The sequence below is a fragment of the Pleuronectes platessa genome, chromosome 12, assembly GCF_947347685.1.
Source record: "Pleuronectes platessa chromosome 12, fPlePla1.1, whole genome shotgun sequence".
In the NCBI taxonomy this organism is placed as follows: Eukaryota; Metazoa; Chordata; class Actinopteri; order Pleuronectiformes; family Pleuronectidae; genus Pleuronectes; species Pleuronectes platessa.
Genome location: NC_070637.1, coordinates 22,466,780 through 22,488,719, shown reverse-complemented (window position 1 = coordinate 22,488,719; position 21,940 = coordinate 22,466,780). Strand labels below are relative to the sequence as shown.

Below are 21,940 nucleotides of genomic sequence, written 5' to 3'. Positions count from 1 at the left end.
CACACTCACACACACACATACACACACACACACACACACACACACACACACACACACACAGAGACACACGCACACACACCCTCACACACCATCCAATAGATGTTGAAATATGTAGCTAAAAAACTACAAATGTTAGAATGCTTGTGAAGCTACAGGAGAAATGTCATGTGACGTACAGACGACCACATGATGTTCATTTTCTATTAATGATAATTAATCTTATGTCAGAGTTTTGTTTTTTCCTCTGTTCTCGTCCATTACTCATGTCAGGACCCCTCAGGTTTATCTGCTGACCCCTGTGACCTCAACCTGAACCCGACGTTCATCCGAAAACAGAGTGTGGCCCTCAAACGGCTCTAAGAAGACTTGAGGAGCCAACAGAAGGTCCTCACAAGGATAGACCTACAAGCAGAACTTTAATTTTAGTGAAGGCTGGACATTTTTACGACAGGATCAAAGAGACGATGCCTACAGCCTCTGTGTGTGTGTGTGTGTGTGTGTGTGTGTGTGTGTGTGTGTGTGTGTCTTTTTTTTCTAATCTTGTTGATCTGATCCAATTGGGAGAAGAAGTCAAAGTAGTGCGTAGGTTTGGAAATAGTAAAAGTAGAATGTTTACCTCAAACAGTTCATCTGTTGGTCTGAGTGACGAAATTCCTTCATAGTTTTCTTCAGATGTCGTGATCACATTAAAAATCATGTTAAGTGAAGCCAGTGTGACCTTGACCTTTGACCTTAAACCACCAAAGTCTAATCAGTTCATTCTCTCAAAGTGAGCAAATTGTCCCACAAGGCGTTCCTGAGAGATCACATTCACCAGGACAAACAGAAGCAGTTTGTCTCTTAAGCTGCCTCGTTAGCTTCTCAGAGCCGCTGCTAGCTCAGTAGCTTCTTCATTGGTGAATTGAGCAAATATGTTAAAGGCTCTTTCTTTTCTGATCCACACAAATCTAATGTAAAATCTACTATTTTATTTTAAATCTCTGCAAATAAAGAACAAACAATTTCCAGCCGTCCAAATACTTATTGCCTGGGCGGTTCTCTCTCATGGTTTCTTCTCCTCCTCCTCTTCACTCCTTCTTTTCTCTTTCTGTCTGTCGTCATCCAGTTCCTGGAGAAGTGATAAGATGACAGGAAGTCCACCGACCTGCAGGAGGAACAACCTCCTTCCTTTCTCCTTGTGTGTGTGTGTGTGTGTGTGCGTGTGTGGTCCTGTACTTTGTGGAGACTAAAGTTTGTGACCTGGAGAACGAGGACAGCGTCGGCCCTTCTGAACAAAAGCCCCGGAAATCTCCTCGTCTTTCCAAGTTGACGTCTTCATCTTCATACTGAGTTATTTGTGTTCATTATTTATTTACAGTCTTTGGATTTGATTGAGAGAAAAGTGCGTAGTGTCCATTCAAAAGGAGGAAATGATCCAGTGAAGGAGGATAAAAGAAAAGAGTGATTCTGTCTCCTGAAGGAAACAAGTGTTTCGACCGAGGGTGAAGTTAATGATCATAGAGGAACAACACAAGATCTCAGGAAGTGTTGAAACAATCAGTGACCACACGGTGGAGCCAGAGGAGAAGACATCTGTAGATTAATTTAGTGATTTCAGTGGATAAATGGAAGCTCGGAACTGCAGGTGGCGCTAGAGGACAAGATAGAAGTCACCAAAGTCATGAGCAGTCATCCTCTGTTCTGTATTTAAGCTTGTCATCCCCTGATGAGTAAAATCCAAAATGTGTCAGATACAGAAAGATACAACACAGATTTATAAAAATACATTTTAATAAAAAATTAAATTTGCCATAACAGTCGATGAAGTAAAGTTTCATAAAAATATGAACAAATACAAAACAGTACCAGATATAAAATACAAATCCTCTTCTTCATCCTGAGGTATTTGTTTGTCTTTCTGTCTCAGACAGCATTTCCTTCTTTTCATGGTTTGTGCTCTCATCACTTTCTTCATTGTCTGAGGCGTAAACAAAATTAAGAAAATTCAGAGCTGCTGTAATCCTAATCTCCTGGGGCCGGTATTTCAAAATGATCCGACAGGATTAATCCACCTGGATTGGATTAAATCCTGATCAGATCCTGAAAACGGGTATTTCAAAGCAAATCTGATCCTGAAGATTCAGATTCAGATTTGGCAATCCAATCCTGCCTTTGATCCGGATTAAAAGCTGCTGTTGAGTATTTCAAAACTTAAGTGGGAAATCTGGATCAGTTTGATCCTAAAAATCAGGATCACCCTGATCCCACCTCAGAGGTGGATTTGAGGGAGATTACATGTTAAGATTTGAACAGTTGAAGTGTAACTGCTCCCAAAGTTCTTTGTTTAATACAACTAAGCTTCACTGCTGTTTGATCAATGTTTATTTCCTTTTCACGTTCCTTTTTTTTTCTGCAAACATGCACGCTGTTCACTGCAATGCTTTAACAAATCGGCGTCAGAAGTGCAACACAGAATAAACATTACACTACTGCGTGTAAGTGACATTACAAACTCCAATTAACAAGGAATTATGAAGGAAAAACAATGTGATTTATTAAACAAACAGTGTTAAACTATGCAGTATACTTCGATTTGTATGTTTAAGTTTGAATATGAATGCCTTATTTAAGTAACAGTTTTTTTTGTTAAGTTACCCACTGATAAAGGCCTCCACTGAAACTCTGTCAAATGTTTTTATTCACATGCATTCAGCACACACACTTAATTTTCATAGCCAAAGCTCAAAAAGTAATGCCATTTGGAGCAAGTCTGTGCAAGTCTCTTCCCACAGACATCTGTAAAGAAAATCTAATATTAAGGTTTTAGGGCTGTCCCCTTTGTTAACAACTGTTTCCTAAAAAGATATGTACAACACATTTTAAAATCTACACACAATGCCTTGCGAGTGAATGCATTCAAATGGACTGTGGACCGCGACATACAGACGCTAGCCTATTTACTAGCTTGTTAGCTCCTTAACACAGGAGTCAATGGAGCAGCGTTAGCTCGCATTAGCGCGAACTCTGCTTAATTAGAGATCGCCGAGCTCTTCTTTCAACTTTGTGCTGATTTACATAATTGTGCTGATTTACATAATCGGTTAACTCAATATAATGATTGCCTTTCATCTAGTCTGAGGACGCATCAACACTGGCTAAGATTATACTTTAAGTCAGAGACAATAGTTGAGCTAGCTTCTCCTTTTTCTGTAAAATGTTGGCTCCATTTCCTGTTTCCTGTCTGTGATCCAGGGGGCGGGACGGATTTGGACATCCCAATCTGCCGGTATCAGGATCACTCTGATCCAATCCAGCAAAGTTTTGAAATACCGGGATAGATCAGGTTGATCCGTGGCTGAGGACAGGGGGATTTGGTTATCCGGATCATTCTGATCTGGATTACAAGTTTTGAAATACCGGCCCCAGGATTTGTATTCTTCATCAGTCATAAACACAAACTGCAGAAGATATGAAACTATCAAACATCAGGACATTTTCTTAGAAACACAACTTTTCTCCCTGAGATGTTCTTCTTTTCGTTACATTTGGTTTGTCACAGAGGAAACGATCCATGTGTTTGACTCATAGACTGAATATAAAGGCTTTGACCGGGATGTTCTTCTGTTATACTACATCGCCACCTGTGGGTCAAAAAGTAGCAAAGCCACCACTGATCTGCGCCTGATGCAGGAATGAAAACGTCCCATTTTTAAGTCGAGAATTTTGATCTTTTGTGTCAAAGAAAAAACTCTAATTTTAAACTCAAAGTGATTTGATTGCCTGTTGTTTTGAACTAAATCAATTTGTGACGTGAATCCAGGAACTTTAAGATCATAAACAAAAATATACACAGAATGTGGTTATATACACACATGGAGACATACTGAGGTACAAAGGTGGAACAGAATAAAAAAACTTAAACACATATATGTGTCTCTTTCTAGAGGGTTTATATATTCTGCTTGTGTTGTGTCATTTCAAAAAACACATTCTTCATGTGAATAAACACATCGGTAGCGAGGGCCATCTAGAGGTGAAGTTACATATTACAACAACCTCCTCTGATTCCTCTGGAGCTCTGTCTCCACTCTGCCTCCCAGCAGCAAGGCCCAGTCAGAGTCGCTCTACACACAAGCTGCTGTTGCTTCAGCCTCTGGATCCTCAGGACACAGCTCAGCCTCCGTGTGTCCTCTTCACACTCACCTTCAATAAGAATAGTCAAACAGCCTCCACCTGTTAAGAGAAGAAGACATCAGTGTTACAGAGACTCACTTCATCAGCTGTGAGTCAGTGATGCAGCTCATCCAGTAGAAAGAGCAGCAGGGACTTCAGTCCTGTTCAGAGGTGGAGCAGCTTCCTCTCTGTTTCATGTTCACGTGTTGGAATGAACACGCTAAGAGCTCAGTGTGTGTCCTCTATGTCAAAGTGCAGAGTGGAAACCTGAGAGGTGGATTTACTGCTGTCACAGGTGAAGACATGTTTCACTGTGTGTTGATGAACATCTGCTTTGGACAAACTGGGACCAGGTGAGACAGATGGACCTCAGCAGAGGTTCTGCTCTGTATAAAGAGCTCCTGGTTACCATGATGATGAGGAGAGGCTTCAGTCCCACTGATCACTGATTACTTACAAGACGAGTGGAAGAGCAGAAGATTCACGATGAGAAACGTTTGAATCCCAGGATGTGTCCTCGATAATGAGCTTTACTGACTGAGGACACACTGTCTCACTGCCTCTGAGGACACACACTGCCTCTGAGGACACACATTGTCTCCTTGCTCTGAGGACACACACTGTCTCACTGCCTCTGAGGACACACACTGCCTCTGAGGACACACATTGTCTCTGTGGACAAAAACTGATTCTGAGGACACACACTGTCCCACTGTCTCTGAGGACACTCACTGACTCTGAGGACACATACTGTCTCCTTGCTCTGAGGACACACACTGTCTCACTGTCTCTGAGGACACACACTGTCTCCTTGCTCTGAGGACACACACTGTCTCACTGTCTCTGAGGACACACACTGTCTCTGAGGACACCCACTGTCCCACTGTCTCTGAGGACACTAACTGACTCTGAGGACACACACTGTCTCCCTGCTTTGAGGACACACACTGTCTCACTGTCTCTGAGGACACACACTAACGCTGAGGACACACACTGTCTCTGAGGACACACTGTGGTGGAAACCTCTGACATCACTACTCAATAGAAACACATGGACCTGTCTTCAGGATGCTGACTCAGGTCATCTGGTGTTTTGGTGACAGGATGAGTCTGGAGAGATTGAAATGTTCTGGGTGAGTTAGAGATCAACTGAACCAACCAGATGTTGATTTAAACTTCCCTTATCCGTCCCTTCAAGGAGAGTGTGCACCACACAACAGTGGAGAGTCACTGTGGTCAGTGGGCGGAGCTTCTATACTGGTTGATCTCAAACTTAACTGGAGCAGGTTAGCCGTTCATCAAAAGTTACCATGATGATTTACCTGGTTAAGAAGTGGACGAGCTTCGTAGGACTGAAAAAACTAAAACTGAAGTTAACCTGATAACCACAAATCCTGCTTGGTAGCACAGACCCTGGATCTGTGATACTGACTGTATTTAGTAAAATACTGTTGAAAGCAGCGTGGACTGACTCCAACCATCTACTGACCTCAGAGTCTTCAGTTGACAGGTTGGACTCTGCTTTAGAACAAACAGCTCCTTCACTGCTGAGTCCTGCAGGTCGTTGTATCTCAGATCCAGTTTTCTTAGATGAGAGGGGTTTGACCTCAGAGCTGAAGCCAGAGAAGAACAGCTGATCTCTGACAGACTGCAGCTCCTCAACCTGGATAAAGATTAAAACTTAACTGTAAATTAAACTGAGTTCATGTGTGAAAATAACAGACACATATTCATGTCAGCACAGACTCATAACGGAAGATAAATATGAAATCAGACATTTTAGACTAAAAACAAGTCCTGATTCAGTACAAATAGATTATTTGGACCCGGTCTCTGTCCTGAAGATCAGTTTAGGATATCAAGAACTAAACTCAATGTTTTAACAAGTAGCTGAATATTTATAATGTCACAGATTAATTAATGAATGGATTTAAGTTATGTATGAAGAGGAATTATGTTAAGTAAGAATGAAATTTGATAAATTGTGTATAAATGCTGTTTTATAGATACTACAAAGATCTACAAAAGTAAGTCAGTGTGAACTGACCTCAGAGTCTCCAGTCGACAGGTTGAACACTGTAGAAAACCACACAGCTTCTTCACTCCTGAGTCCTGCAGGTTGTTGTCAGTCAGATCCAGTTCTCTCAGATGAGAGGGGTTTGACCTCAGAGCTGAAGCCAGAGAAGAACAGCTGATTTCTGACAGACTGCAGCTCTTCAACCTGGATAAAGAAATACGAATATTAGAATGTGTTCTCCTGTTGTTGTGGATCGTCACCTGTCAACAAAGACTCTCAACATGCTGCTGACCTCAGTCCAGTCTGTGACCTGAAGGTAAACATCAGATCAGACATGTTGGACCATTGTTTCATTCATCTCTTTCTTCTCTGTGTGTTGGTCACTGAGCAGGTTTGTGTAATTAACACTGTTTAAAGTAGGGATGGCTCCTGACAGTCACTTCCTGTTTGTTTCTATATTTATCAACTGTCCAACGTGTTTCAATAAGAATGTGTCTTATTTTGAAACCTGAGGAGGACAAGTGCTCGGCCTCAGTCCACATGTTATGTACTGACACTTTCTTAGTGATCAGGAGCAGGTGAGTGCAGGTGAATGGAGTTGATGAGGTGGACGTGACTGACAGGCTGGGTGAGTGACAGATGACTGAGGGACAGTGAGCAGAGCAGAACTGAGACAATTTAAATAAACAATGACCCAATAAGAAAGAAAGTCTGAAAAGTGAAGAAGGATTTAAGGACCTCAGAGTCTCCAGTCGACAGTTTGGACTCTCCAGTCCAGAACACAGCAGCTTCACATCTGAATCCTTCAGCTTGTTGTCACTCAGATCCAGTTTTGTCAGATGTGAGGGGTCTGACTTCAGAGCTGAGGCAACGACTTCACACTGAGTCTCTGAGAGTTCACCACCAGCGACTCTGTAAGTAAAGAAAATATCTGATCATATACGTGATCATGTGACCCTCACCCTGGTAAATCCCCTCTTTGCCTCATGAACATGTTAAAAACTCCTCAGGAGAATCCTTTCAGATGTGGTTCAAGCGTTCATTCAGACTAACAGAAGAACTCATTAGATCAGGTGGTCAAAGGTCAAAGGTCAAGGTCACACAACATGTTCATGCCCTTTTGAAGTCTCAAGTCTGTCTTCAGGGGATTTCTTCAGATTTAGACCAGTTGGACTAAAAGATAAAGTGATTAGATTTGAGTGGTCAAAGGTCAAAGGTTAAAGTGACCTCATATTATTGTGAATGCAACAAGTCACGAACCTGGAGGGACGGACACTGCACGGGTTGGTGGTGGTGTACAAACGCAGGTTGGGAACTCGCAAACACACACACACACACACACACACACACACACACACACACACACACACACACACACACACACACACACACACACACACACACAACCCTGACATCTTCCAAAAACCCACTTAGGAGGGTCACACTCATATTTATGTATTTTGTCATTTATATTAAAGGCTGAATGCACGAGCATAAATTTACACAAAGAAATGCAGTTGTGCAACTTTATCTGTTCCATGCACAATATTCACATTAATATTAATTCATATTTACAGCATCTGTTCAATCTTTATCTTCTCAGTTCAACGATGTTCTGCAGTGTTCTGGTACTGCAGGGCTTTGACTTGAATATGGTCATAAATATGAATATTACCATGTATATAAGTTCATACTGAACATTAGTTCTCCAGCTGTCAGTCACTCACTTCCATTGTGTGTGATAAGGACTGAACTCTTTGTCTGTAGGAGTGAGACAGGTAGTGTAGGTAGGAAGTAGTTTGGATGCAAATTTCAGTCAACCACCCGATTATTCAGCCAGTTGCAGCCATTTTAATTTCTTAATTTAGTTCTTTGTGTTTGTGTTATTAATAATACAGTTCATGGTTAAACTGCAAAATATCAAGTCTCAGTTACATTTCTTTGCCGTAAGGGTTTGATAACGACATCTTAGCAAAGTGACAAGAATAAAGTAGTTTACAGCATCTCCATGATAACAGGGTTAGTCTTTAGAGCAGAATATTGTAATTCTCAGTTCAGAATATACAGTAAACTTACTGTAAATCATTCATCTGAAGCATCTGATGGTGGATGATCCGTTTTAGCTTTGTTTAAAAGAAATAATCATTAGAAGAAACATCACATAATAAATGAAGAGAAGAATTATTGTAAGTATTAATATTTACCTTTAGTCTTCTAAAGTAGAAGAATCCTGCTCCAGCTCCTAATGCTACACACACAACGAGTACTCCGATCACAATTGATACAGCTGAACCTGTAAAACCTGTAATTCAAAGAGTAGAACTGTAGCATCAACAAAGTGCAGTGATGTGTCTTCATTGTAAAGTGTAGTGAGTGTGTGTGTGTGTGTGTGTGTGTGTGTGTGTGTGTGTGTGTGTGTGTGTGTGGCCTCCTCGTTCCTGTTCTCCTGACAACATGTGGACATGATGCTCCTGATGAGCTGGAGGACGGAGCTCTGGGGGATCTGCTCCACCAGGAGGAACCAGGACTCACTGCACGAGCCTCAGGTCTGACAGTCGCTCTGAGGATTTCATCATCAGTTCTCGTCTAATGGGATCTTACCTTTGTCTATCTCAATCGTCACGTAGCTGTTGATGAAGTGCGTCTCCTCTTCACTACTGAGTTCACAGGTGAACGTTCCCTGGTGATCTGAAGATAAGTGGTGCAGCGTGAGGCTGCCTGACGCTGACACATCCTCCACCTGCTGCCTCCACTGCTCTGAGACCCTGTGGAGGCCGTCGACCCCGGTCTGGTTCACAATGATCTGCCTGTGGTTGAATTTCCACACCTTGTGTGTCGGGGGTTTGGTGTTTGGAGCAGTGCAGTGGATTGTTGTTGTTGTTTTAAACGGTGACAAATGGACAGGAGCTGAAAAGAAAAAGGATCAAATGATATCATCGTTGTCAGAATGGGGTTTCAGGCTCTGATGAGACTTTCTGAACATTTTCTATCATCAGAATGATCATGTGGAAGAGGGTGTGGCCTTGGAATGATGAACTGAGCTAGAAGGTCACTCAGTGGAGCTGATATCTCCTCCAAGGCCCAAGAGTCAATTCAAGCTGCACCACATCTCACACACATCAGTCCTCTCAGGGAAAATGTCCAGAAAGGTCCAATGTTAAAGAAAGAAAACTAATAGATCTGTTCAATGTTCCATTTGTTTGTTGGGCCTTAAGCAACATTACACAACGACTACTGGACAGATTTCCATGAAACTTGGCAGGAAGTTGTGTTATGGGTCAGACTCAGAGAAGAACTCATCAAATGTTTGTGTGGATCCAGGATTTGTTGTTTTTCTCACATTACCAATGTGAGAGAGGACGTTTTTCAACATTCACTGCGAATACCCGATGAAGGTGAGAAAACAATCCGACAAATTTAGAGGACTGATATTTATGAGTGTGTGAAATTTGGTGCAGATCTTGGGCCTGGTGAATTTCAATGTGGTTTCATAAGGAGACTGTTGGGCCTTGTGGAGGTCTGAGCTCTACTGAGGGACCTGTGGCCCACGTTCCATCCTCAAAACTAGTTTAGTGGAAATCTGTTCAGCGGACAAAGAAACAAACAAAGTAAAGATTGAGAATCAGCATTGATATAAAATGTAAGTTATCTGTAGGAGCAGATATAAATATGCAGCAGTCGGTGAAACAAGCAAAGCTTCAGTGCCATAGAGCAGATTCAACGTACTGGGTTGATACCACACCGCGCTCCTCCTGCCACTGCGACTGCTGACGCTGCAGATCAGAACAGTGTCTCTGTCTGACAGTGTCACTGTGCTGCTGATCTCATAGAGCTGCTGCTCCGTCTCCTTCACTGTGGTTTGGCTCTGAAGGGTCAAGGTGGACGGAGGCCTGGTGGACCAGGTGAGCTGCAGCTCGGGGTAGATCCCCTCTGAGCGGCAGGTGAAGCTGTCCTCCACCTGCTCAATGTCCACGTGACGCACCGGAGCTGCAAGACAACATTTCTCTTTTATAACTCATTGATGATCTTTGCCTCATGCACTGTGGAGCTCTTCATTAATTTGACATATTGTGCTTATTATTTAACACGTCACATATGAGCCATATGTGGTGCTGCTGACATCAGCTGTGTCTCAATGCAGGGGCTGCATTTGAAGACCGAGCTCCAACGAGTGGATCTGTCCCCGTCCAACCTGTCCCAGGATTCATTGCACTTTAGTGACTAACATTTTTCAAAGAGGTAATGGTGCCGGCAAGCAACCAGACGTCCAATGCTTAAGTATCAGCTTCAACTCAACCCAACAGTACACATGTTAAACAAGGTTACAGCAATAAGAGACAAATATCATTTCTAGTATTTGTGTTCTGTTTTCACTGTGAGTTTCTTTACCATCTGCTCTCAGGTTGATAAATGACGACTTGCCGGCTCCAGTGAAGGTGCTGGTGTAGCACTCGTATCTGCCCTGGTCCTGAAGCTGCAGCCCCGTCAGCCTGATCGAGGCATTTCCACTGGAGATCTGATCTGTGAACAGCGATGTCCGGCCTCTGAAGCGCTCGCTCTGGTATACAAACTGGTCTCTGTCACTGTAGTAGGAGTGGACACGAGTATTTCCTGGTTTCACCTGCATCCAGTAAATGACTGGGTTTGGACCAGGTTGAAAACTGCAGGGTAAGATGCAGCTCTCCTCTAAAACGCAGGACACCTCATCATCTGTGAAACACCGGGTAAAAAAACAACCAGTTCAGGATCAACTGTGGTGAATAGAAGCTTTTTTCAAAGTGCAATTAGAGCATTTGCTCACAGATGGATTGTGAATGTAAATATCCTGATGGAACTGTCTGACTGTTTGGCTGTTGACAGTTAACATACAGTAGTTTTATCTGAGCTGCTTTCACAAAAACAACCTCCTGCCACACGAGGCAGTCGAATGTGTAACGTACATTTACTGTCAAACCAAAGATAAGAACTAAAAGAGGCTCAGATTCACACCAAGTTGGAAAAGTTGTGTGTTGATCACAGAAATGTTCATTTAGAAAATTTACTTTGAAATTCAGCAAAATCTGAACATTCTATGCGATGAGAATTTAGGATCTCGAAATTAAGACGTAAAGAAAGATACATTTTTTAGAATCCTGTTTGTGTGTGTGTGTGTGTGTGTGTTTGTGTAAACAAAATAACACACGCGCACACCCACCTTAAAAGAAAACCTCTGTATAAACCTCTGGTATAAACGCGGCTCAGCTGCAGAACCGTATGATCATCACTCAGTGTGAATGTAAGCTGATTTATTTAGTTGCCTTATTGTGAAGGTTTAGTCTGTGAATTGGTGTTTCCTGTCAACCGAAGCGGTGTACCGTATGGGACCTTTATTGTGAAGGGTCACCAACGGAAGTGGTTGTTGTTTTGATTGAGCTTTGACTTGATGTTCAAAATGTCTCCTAGTTGAAGTCCACATTGTACAGTTCTTATTTTACTGTGAAGTCTTTGGCGAGAGCGATGAGATGTATGATCACCAGCTCTCAAGAGCCAGAGGTCGATTCAAATTAACTTTATTAGGAGCAGGTAAATTAAAAGAGGCGACCATTAAAGGAGCAGGTAACCCTCTGAACAATATTCATAATATCATACTGCACATAGTCTTTGCACTTAATGAATTTTGAATAAACATTTTATCTCATTAGAAATCTTCGCTTTTATTTTTGTCCTGCATATATTATTATTATTATAGTGCTTAACACACTTGAAAGTCGCTGTTTATAAGCAGCATATAAACCATTAAAATCTGATTGTAAGCAGATATCAGTGTTTTCATGTAGATTCCTTCACTTTTATCCAAATTATAACTCGTGACAAACACTATAGAATAATGTGCTGTTAAAATTCTGATTGAATGCTTATATAATGTTTTTGGTTTGTACCAGGTTTGTGTGATATTAAAAATGAGACAAAGGTAAATCCTGTCCGAACTTTTTCCGCCTTTAATGTGACCTATAACGTGAACAATTCAATTGAGAAACAAACAAATGTTTTAGGGGGAAAACACATCTCTCTGACCCCCGCCATCAGGGGGGTCCGTTATCTTTCTTGTCATTTTGAAAGCTCACTCACTCACGTAGACACACACGCACACACACACAAACACACACACACACACACACACACACACACACATATCACACACACATCACACACACACACACACACACACACACACACAGATGCTACTCCCATACACATCTTTATATAGTAAGGAAACCTTCAGTAGTTTGTGTTTTTATACTTTTATTTTATTATCTTCATCATAAATGTTTTTCTTCAACAAATGTTTTTCATCAATGTTTCATCATTTTATACAATAATATTATCTTTTGCACACTCTGTTTACATATTCTCACACTCATAGTATATTATATTATCTATTGTATCGCCAAATACTTATATTTATACCCGTACTATATATCATATATTATATCATACTCTTTGTATATTCTTTGTATATATAAGTCTATATACACATATTTATACATGTGTACATGTTATTATTATTATTATTATATTTTACTATTATTATTATTATGTATACTGTTGCTGCTATTATTACTATATACTGCTATTATATTGGTATAATTACTATCATATATAAATATACATTACATACTATATATACTGTACTATTTTTTATATACTGTCTAACAATAACATTTACCATCATATCATCAGTACTATTACCATCATCTGCCACTGCACCTTATCTACATATTTATCTTGTGTTTCTGTTCTTATTCTTTCTACTGCAATATTTTATATTTTCTATTTTATTCTATTGTATTGTATTTTATTGTATTCAAATGTACCGGCTGCTATGACGACTTAATTTCCCTCCGGGGATGAATAAAGTAATCTATCTATAAGTGTTAATTTTTCCAACCTCTACACTGTGACGAACTCTATGTAGTAAGATCAGACTTCACGTACCTGCTGTGGTGAAAGTCCACATGATGAGGATCCACACAACCAGGGACTTGAACGCAGACATCTTTCTTTCATTGTGTGAGAACTGAATGTAGATCAATGGAAGAAGAGACGAGTTAACAGCTGGTTGGACTCATGACACAGAGTCAGAGCAGCTGAGGTTCAGACTCTGCAGAGTTTAGACTGTAGACTCACAGACTCTGAGTCCCACTGTGAACATCGTGTAATACAAACCGAAAGTGAATGTACAGAGCGCCCATCCCCCAACATCTGGAAGTAAAAACCTGTCAATTGTAGAAACAAGTTTACTCACCGAACAACTGGGTCTCCGCTCCTCCGTGTCTGTTACTGAAGAACAGGCCTGAAACCTGGTGAACTCCTAATAACCGAAGCTAAAGTCATAAAGACAAACGAACAGTAAACGAGTCAAAAGCTTCTCCAGCGACTGATCATTACACGATCACAGTGGATGAGAGAAGTGAGAGAACACGGTGTAAATAAAGAGGAACTTGCTTCCTGTCTGTGGCTGCATACTCTTTCAGACAGCACACACTTCAGAAGCATTTAAACATCAAGAAATTTAGTACCATCGATTAACAACTAAACTCATGATCGTCAGTTCGTCTTCTAAATCATCACAATGAATATAAAATGAAACAAATGAAAGTGAACTAGTTCAGTTCTGGAACAGAGAACTTAATTCAAAATTTACAAATATTACATATGAATTTTAACTAGTTCATTTTCATCTGCATGAACAGAACTTCAAACTAGTTAATTTTAAGTGTAAACTGGCACAACACTGAGTATAACTATATACTTAGAACCGCACGTAACTCTCTTACTGTATATATTGTTGTTCGATATTGTTGTTTTTATATTGTTGTTTTTTATATTGTTGTTTGTACAGTGCACCAACCACACCAAGGCAATTTCCTGTATGTGCAAATATACATGGCAATAAAAAGAATTCTGATTCTGATTCTGATTCTGATTCTAAAAGAGGGGGAACTGAGCTTTTATTGTCCTGGTGACCTCATGGGTCATGGGAAACAGTGACCAATAGGAGTTGAAAGTTGTGTCCACCCTGGAAGCTCATCTTTGTCTCCAGACCAAAGAAGACATGTGGTTTCAGGCTTTGGCTTCATGTGTAGGCCCAACTATTGTTCACAACTATTAGGTCCTACATTAAAAAAAGTAATAATTTATGAATAAACGTATATATAACTCAATTTAAGAACCTGAAACTATCTGAGTGTTCAATCCTACTTAATGACAGATAATGTTATATTTACATTTCAACTTAAAAAAGGTCAGAACTCTGTTTCTGATTCTTAGTTTTTATTATTTTTATCACAACATTAAAATCACATCACTAGGCTGCGGTTGAATAAACACTTTTACAGACAGGATCAATTTGGCTTCATCACAACAAGCAGACAAATGTTCATATATGTTGGATTATTTCATATGTGAACAGAGATTATGTGATTTAACATGAATCATGAATCAAGTGAGAGTTTTGATAAATTGTTTGTTGACTGTGAACACTAATCAGCTGTTATATATAAATGTGTTTTTATGTGGATCTTCATCAGTTTGCTCGACTTCATGGATCCACACAAAATTTAAATGATAGGAAACATTTCCCATGAAAATAAAAATCAGTGAGAGGTAAAAGGAGAAATAAACAAAGCTTTAGAATAATGAGTTGAACATTTATATTCAGAAGATTTCTCTTACATAAAATCTTTATCTCTACCTGCGCTGATCCAGTGTCACAGAGACATTCACAGGTAACAGCCTCAAGTGATCTCCAGTGCTAAAGTATGGAAACATCTTCTCAGTGAAAGTGTGTGTTAAGGTGTGAATGTGTTTGTTAGTGTCAGGATCAGTGAACGACAGTTGTCCTCTGTTCCAGTCCAGTTTCACTCTGATCTTCTGGATCCTCTGCACAGAGAGAACAGATGATGCTAATGAAGACCATGCTGAGTATTTACCTTCACAGAACCATATCCCCCATGATCCAGACAGATTGATTCTCTTCCTCTGGGCAGACTCTGCTTTTACACCCAGTTTCCAGTAAGCACTGTGTCCAACCAGGACGTCCCAGCTGTGAGTCCCTGAGTTAAAACCCTCAGATCCCAGGACTGAGAAGTAATGATCAAACCTCTCTGGATTGTCAGGAATATTCTTTTCCTGTCCTCGTATCAAACTGGTCAGACCTTCAGACAGGACGAGTACTGGATGAGCAGAGTTTGGGTCCAGAACCACAGGACTGTAGGAGACCAGGTCCTTCATCTTGTTCCAGATGTTGAAGCTCAGGTTGCCCAGATGTTTGGCCTTCTCTATCAGAGCTCCTGAGGCCAGCTGTGGTTCTTCCAGCAGGGGGCGCTGCTGGACTCGTTCCACTGGAGCCTTGTAGTTGAGCAGGAACGAGACGTTGTCAGCTCTCAGCTCGTCCTCTGTGGTTCTGATTGTGTCTGTAAGAGCTGTTATTTCTCTGCTCAGAGACTCAATCTTCATCTTCATCCTCCAGATCTTCTGCTCCTCTTCCACCCTCAGTGCAGCCATCCTAGCCTCCTCTTCCTCCTCTAGAAACCGATGAAGCTTTTCAAACTGCTCCTTGATCTGCCTCTCTGTGTGACGGGCCTGGACCTTAATGTGTTTTGCTGTTTGTTCAAACTCTATTTTAACACGTTCAAAACTCTGTAACTTCTCCTTCAAGGGCTCCAGAGTTTCCTGAAGCTGCCTCTTGGATTGCTTTGCAGCTTCTTCGACAGGTCCGAATCTGTGGTCGGTGGGTTGTTCTGAATCTCTGCAGACGACACACACTGGCTGCTGATGGTCCAGACAAAAGTCCATACTTTAGCTGGTCTCACTCAGGACGTTTGGTCTAGTTGGGTTTGGTTTGGAAGGTGAATGTGATCGTTTGGTTTTCCGCCTGCGTCTCTTCAGGGAGGAACAAATATTTCCTGGTTTATCAGGTGTCAGAAGAGGGTGGAGCTTGAGATGTTGGATTATAAAACCTGTAAGACACGTACAAGCAGCTCTGCTGCCAGTAAAAACTATTCACCTTCCTTATGGACTGCACTCTTGCATTTTAACTCTTTACTGGTCCAGATTCATCTGCTTGTGCAATATCAACGGTTCATGTGAAATACATTCACTGTACATATAATCACACTGCACATATCTTTACTGTCTATACACTGTATACTGTTTAATTACAAGAACAAAAACAGAATTACAGAATTACAAAAACAAGCAAAGGTTCAGTTCCATAGAGGAGATTCAACGTACTGGGTTGATACCACACCGCGCTCCTCCTGCCATGGCGAGTGCTGATGCTGCAGATCAGAACAGTGTCTCTGTCTGACAGTGTCAGTGTGCTGCTGATCTCATAGAGCTGCTGCTCCGTCTCCTTCACTGTGGTTTGGTTCTGAAGGGTCATGGTGGACGGAGGCCTGGTGGACCAGGTGAGCTGCGGCTCGGGGTAGATCCCCTCTGAGCGGCAGGTGAAGCTGTCCTCCACCTTATTAATGTCCACGTGACGCACTGGAGCTGCAAGACAACATTTATCTTTTATAACTCATTGATCATCTTTGCCTCATGCACTGTGGAGCTCTTCATTACAGTTTTCTCCATTGCTTTGGCTCATTTCACGAAACAGAAATGACATTCTCAGAGCTCTAAGTGCAATTGGCAAAATAGCCCATATGGTTCAGCACAACTACATAGATCACCTTCAAAAGGTCAGATCTCACCCAAAACAGTTAACTCAAGTTTCAAAACCAAATCATTTTCTCATATAAATAGTCAGTGCCCCCAAAATGAAAATTTCCTTCTCGATTGCTGTGGCTCATCCCTCAGAAAAAGCAGGACATTCTCAAAGCTTTAAATACATTTGCCAAAATAACATAGATGGTTCAGCAAAACTCCATAGCCCACCTGCAAAAGGTCATATCTCTCCCAAAACAGCTGACTCATCAGTCAAAACTAAATCCTTTTCTTATACAAATAGTCAGTGCCCCCAAAATAAAAAGTCCCTTTGGCATTGTGTAAACACTACAGGTCAAAATGTTTAGATGTTTTGTCAGTATGGCAGTGGACCATAGAAATATCCCTCATGTGCACATTTAAATCTTGGCTCAGTCCTTTGACACTGAATGGTTACAGTAGATGTTTTCTTTCCAGAATATTAAGTGTATCAAACAGAAAAAAGATTAATTCAAGGTTTCACATAAAATACTTTATTGAACTCATACTGCCATGGAAATTGTTACAGTCATTGCCATACATTGTGCTTACAGTAACAGAAAATGTGTACAGCACAATATACTGTCAAACAATAAGCACATCAAAACTAAAATTTGGTATAGTGAGATATGACCTTTTGAAGGTGATCTATGTAGTTGTGCGGAACCATATGGGCTATTTTCCCAATTGGACTTAGAGCTCTGAGAATGTCATTTCTGTTTCGTGAAATGAGCCAAAGCAATGGAGAAAAACTGTAAACTTACTGTGTGATTGGTGATCAGATGTGTGAAACTCAACCTTGATTACTAAAGTTCTAGTTGCACCTGAAAATTAAGCCGATGATCAAAGAGATCCTTATTACAGTATATACCATGATGTTTTTCATGGTATTATGTGCCTGACGGATTTTTACAGTGGAGTGAACTATTGTGCAGGTGATGATGTACACAATGAAATTATGCCAACATGTTCTGCAGAGAACAACCACTTGACTGAGAAGCGACAGTCAGTTTTGACCAGCAATATTTATTCAATTGGTAATTGGGCTAACTGAAGGCAATTGTACCTAACCGTTTGCAAAGGTGTGCTAAATCATTTGAAATTTGTGCAAGAGAAAAACTGTAAGAGACAAATATCATTTCTAGTATTTATGTTCTGTTTTCACTGTGAGTTTCTTTACCATCTGCTCTCAGGTTGATAAATGACTCCTCCGTGACTCCAGTGATGGTGCTGGTGTAGCACTTGTATCGGCCCTGGTCCTGAAGCTGCAGCCCCGTCAGCCTGATCGAGGCATTTCCTCTGGAGATCTGATCCGTGAAAAGCGATGTCCGGCCTCTGAAGCGCTCGCCCTGGTGTGCAAACTGGTCTCTGGCACTGTAGTAGGAGTGGACAGGAGTGTTTCCTGGTTCCACCTTCATCCAGTGGATGACTGGGTCTGTACCAGGTTGAAAACTGCAGGGTAAGATGCAGCTCTCCTCTAAAACGCAGGAGACCTCATCATCTGTGAGACACCGGGTAAAAAAACAACCAGTTCAGGATCAACTGTGGTGAATAGAAGGTTTTTTCAAAGTGAAATTAGAGCATTTGCTCACAGATGGATTGTGAATGTAAATATCCTGATGGAACTGTCTGTCTGTTTGGCTGTTGACAGTTAACATACAGTAGTTTTATCTGAGCTGCTTTCACAAAAACAACCTCCTGCCACACGAGGCATTTGAATGTGTAACGTACATTTACTGTCAAACCAAAGATAGGAACTAAAAGAGGCTCAGATTCACACCAAGTTGGAAAAGTTGTGTGTTGATCACAGAAATGTTCATTTCGAAAATTTACTTTGGAATTCAGCAAAATCTGAACATTCTTTGCGATAAGAATTTAGGATCTCGAAATTAAGACTTAAAGAAAGATAAATTTTTTTAGAATCCTGTTTGTGTGTGTGTGTGTGTGTGTGTGTGTGTGTGTGTGTGTGTGTGTGTTTGTGTATACAAAATAACACACACGCACACACACAAAAAAAACCTCCGTATAAACCTCTGGTATAAACGAGGCTCAGCTGCAGAACCGTATGATCATCACTCAGTGTGAATGTAAGCTGATTTATTTAGTTGCCTTATTGTGAAGTTTTAGTCAGTGAATTGGTGTTTCCTGTCATCCGAAGCAGTGTACGGTATGGGACCTTTATTGTGAAGGGTCACCAACGGAAGTGGTTGTTGTTTTGATTAAGCTTTGACTTGATGTTCAAAATGTCTCCTAGTTGAAGTCCACATTGTTCAGTTCTTATTTTACTGTGAAGTATTTGGCAAGGGCGATGAGATGTATGATCACCAGCTCTCAAGAGCCAGAGGTCGATTCAAATTAACTTTATTTCAGACTCGTAGGTCACAGATCGACTCTTTGAGAAAATAAAATCCATTGAGAGGAAACTGCAATGACGGAAATGATCTGACTACGAATCTGAAAAGAGGCGACTATTAAAGGAGCAGGTAACCCTCTTAACAATATTCACTGTGCTAAATACATATTATCACACTGCACATAGTCTTTGCACTTAATGTATTAGTTTAATTACAATTATATTTTGAACAGAATAATTAAACATTTAATTTGCTTTGTGTGGTTTGAATAAACATTTTATCTCATTAGAAATCTTCGATTTTATTTTTGTCCTGCATATATTATTATTATTATAGTGCTTAACACACTTGAAAGTCGCTGTTTATAAGCAGCATATAAACCATTAAAATCTGATTGTAAGCAGATATCAGTGTTTTCATGTAGATTCCTTCACTTTTATCTAAATTATAATTCGTGACAAATACTGTAGAATAATGTGCTGTTAAAATTCTGATTGAATGCTTATAATATGTTTTCGGTTTGTAGCAGGTTTGTGTGATATTAAAAATGAGACAAAGATAAATCATGTCCGAACTTTTTCCGCCTTTAATGTGACCTAACATGAACAATTCAATTGAAAAACAAACAAATATTTTAGCGGGAAAACACATCAGCCATGTGTCCGTTATCTTTCCAGTGGCCAGCCGCCATTTTAAAAGCTCACTCACTCACGTAGACACACATGCACACACACGCACACACACACACACACACACACACACATGCTACTCACATACACATCTTTATATAGTAAGGAAACCTTCAGTAGTTTGTTTTTTTTATAATTTTATCATCTTCATCGTTTTTCTTCAACAAATGTTTTTCATTAATGTTTCATAAGTTTGAATTTGTCCTACCTCTACACTGTCACAAACTCTCTATAGTAAGATCAGACTTAACGTACCTGCTGTGGTGAAAGTCCACATGATGAGGATCCACACAACCAGAGACTTGAACGCAGACATCTTTCTTTCATTGTGTGAGAACTGAATGTGGATCAATGGAAGACGAGTTAACAGCTGGTTGGACTCATGACACCGAGTCAGAGCAGCTGAGGTTCAGACTCTGCAGAGCTCAGACTGTAGACTCACAGACTCTGAGTCCCACTGTGAACATCGTGTAATACAAACCGAAAGTGACTCTGTACAGAGCTCCCATCCCCCAATATCTGGAAGTAAAAACCTGTCAATAGTAGAAACATGTTTACTCACCGAACAACTGGGTCTCCGCTCCTCCGCTCCTCCGTGTCTGTTACTGAAGATAAGGCCTGAAACCTGGTGAACTCCTAATAACCGAAGCTAAAGTCATAAAGACAAACGAACAGTAAACGAGTCAAAAGCTTCTCCAGCGACTGATCATTACACGATCACAGTGGATGAGAGAAGTGAGAGAACACGGTGTAAATAAAGAGGAACCTGACCTTGAGTTCACCACATCCAGGACATGTTTCAGATATCAGGTTGATTTGAAACTAACAAACACTTCAGCTTTCCTGGAGCAGCTGCTGCATTTATTCACCAACAAACCGACTCACACTGTGTCGTGGGTTTCTGTACTTCCTGTCTGTGGCTGCATACTCTTTCAGACAGCACACACTTCAGAAGCATTTAAACATCAAGAAATTTAGTACCATCGATTAACAACTAAACTCATGATCGTCAGTTCGTCTTCTAAATCATCCCAATGAATATAAAATGAAACAAATGAAAGTGAACTAGTTCAGTTCTGGAACAGAGAACTTAATTCAAAATTTACAAATATTACATATGAATTTTAACTAGTTCATTTTCATCTGCATGAACAGAACTTCAAACTAGTTAATTTTAAGTGTAAACTGGCACAACACTGAGTATAACTATATACTTAGAACCGCACGTAACTCTCTTACTGTATATATTGTTGTTCGATATTGTTGTTTTTATATTGTTGTTTTTTATATTGTTGTTTGTACAGTGCACCAACCACACCAAGGCAATTTCCTGTATGTGCAAATATACATGGCAATAAAAATAATTCTGATTCTGATTCTGATTCTGATTCTAAAAGAGGGGGAACTGAGCTTTTATTGTCCTGGTGACCTCATGGGTCATGGGGCACAGTGACCAATAGGGGTTGAAAGTTGTGTCCACCCTGGAAGCTCATCTTTGTCTCCAGACCAAAGAAGACATGTGGTTTCAGGCTTTGGCTTCACGTGTAGGCCCAACTATTGTTCACAACTATTACGTCCTAACATTAAAAAAAGTAATAATTCATGAATAAACGTATATATAACTCAATTTAAGAACCTGAAACTATCTGAGTGTTCAATCCTACTTAATGACAGATAATGTTATATTTACATTTCAACTTAAAAAAGGTCAGAACTCTGTTGCTGATTCTTAGTTTTTATTATTTTTATCACAACATTAAAATGACATCACTAGGCTGCGGTTGAATAAAGACTTTTACAGACAGGATCAATTTGGCTTCATCACAACAAACAGACAAATGTTCATATATGTTGGATTATTTCATATGTGAACAGAGATTATGTGATTTAACATGAATCATGAATCAAGTGTGAATTTTGATAAATTGTTTGTTGACTGTGAACAATAATCAGCTGTTATTGATAAATGTGTTTTTATGTGGATCTTCATCAGTTTG

At 40.4% G+C, this 21,940-nt stretch overlaps 1 protein-coding gene across 1 annotated transcript; it reads right to left on the bottom strand.

Moving 5' to 3' along the window:
• Positions 1-14,465: 14,465 nt before the first annotated feature.
• Positions 14,466-16,388, bottom strand: LOC128453068 (nuclear factor 7, brain-like). Its single transcript, XM_053435707.1, has one exon. It carries the CDS (start codon positions 16,004-16,006, stop codon positions 14,900-14,902), a length of 1,107 nt encoding a protein of 368 aa, XP_053291682.1. The 5' UTR covers positions 16,007-16,388; the 3' UTR covers positions 14,466-14,899.
• Between the last annotated feature and the right edge of the window lie 5,552 nt (positions 16,389-21,940).

Excerpts from the sequence above, each read along its gene's own strand:
- LOC128453068 (XM_053435707.1), bottom strand. The coding sequence starts at position 16,006 with ATGGACTTTTGTCTGGACCATCAGCAGCCAGTGTGTGTCGTCTGCAGA.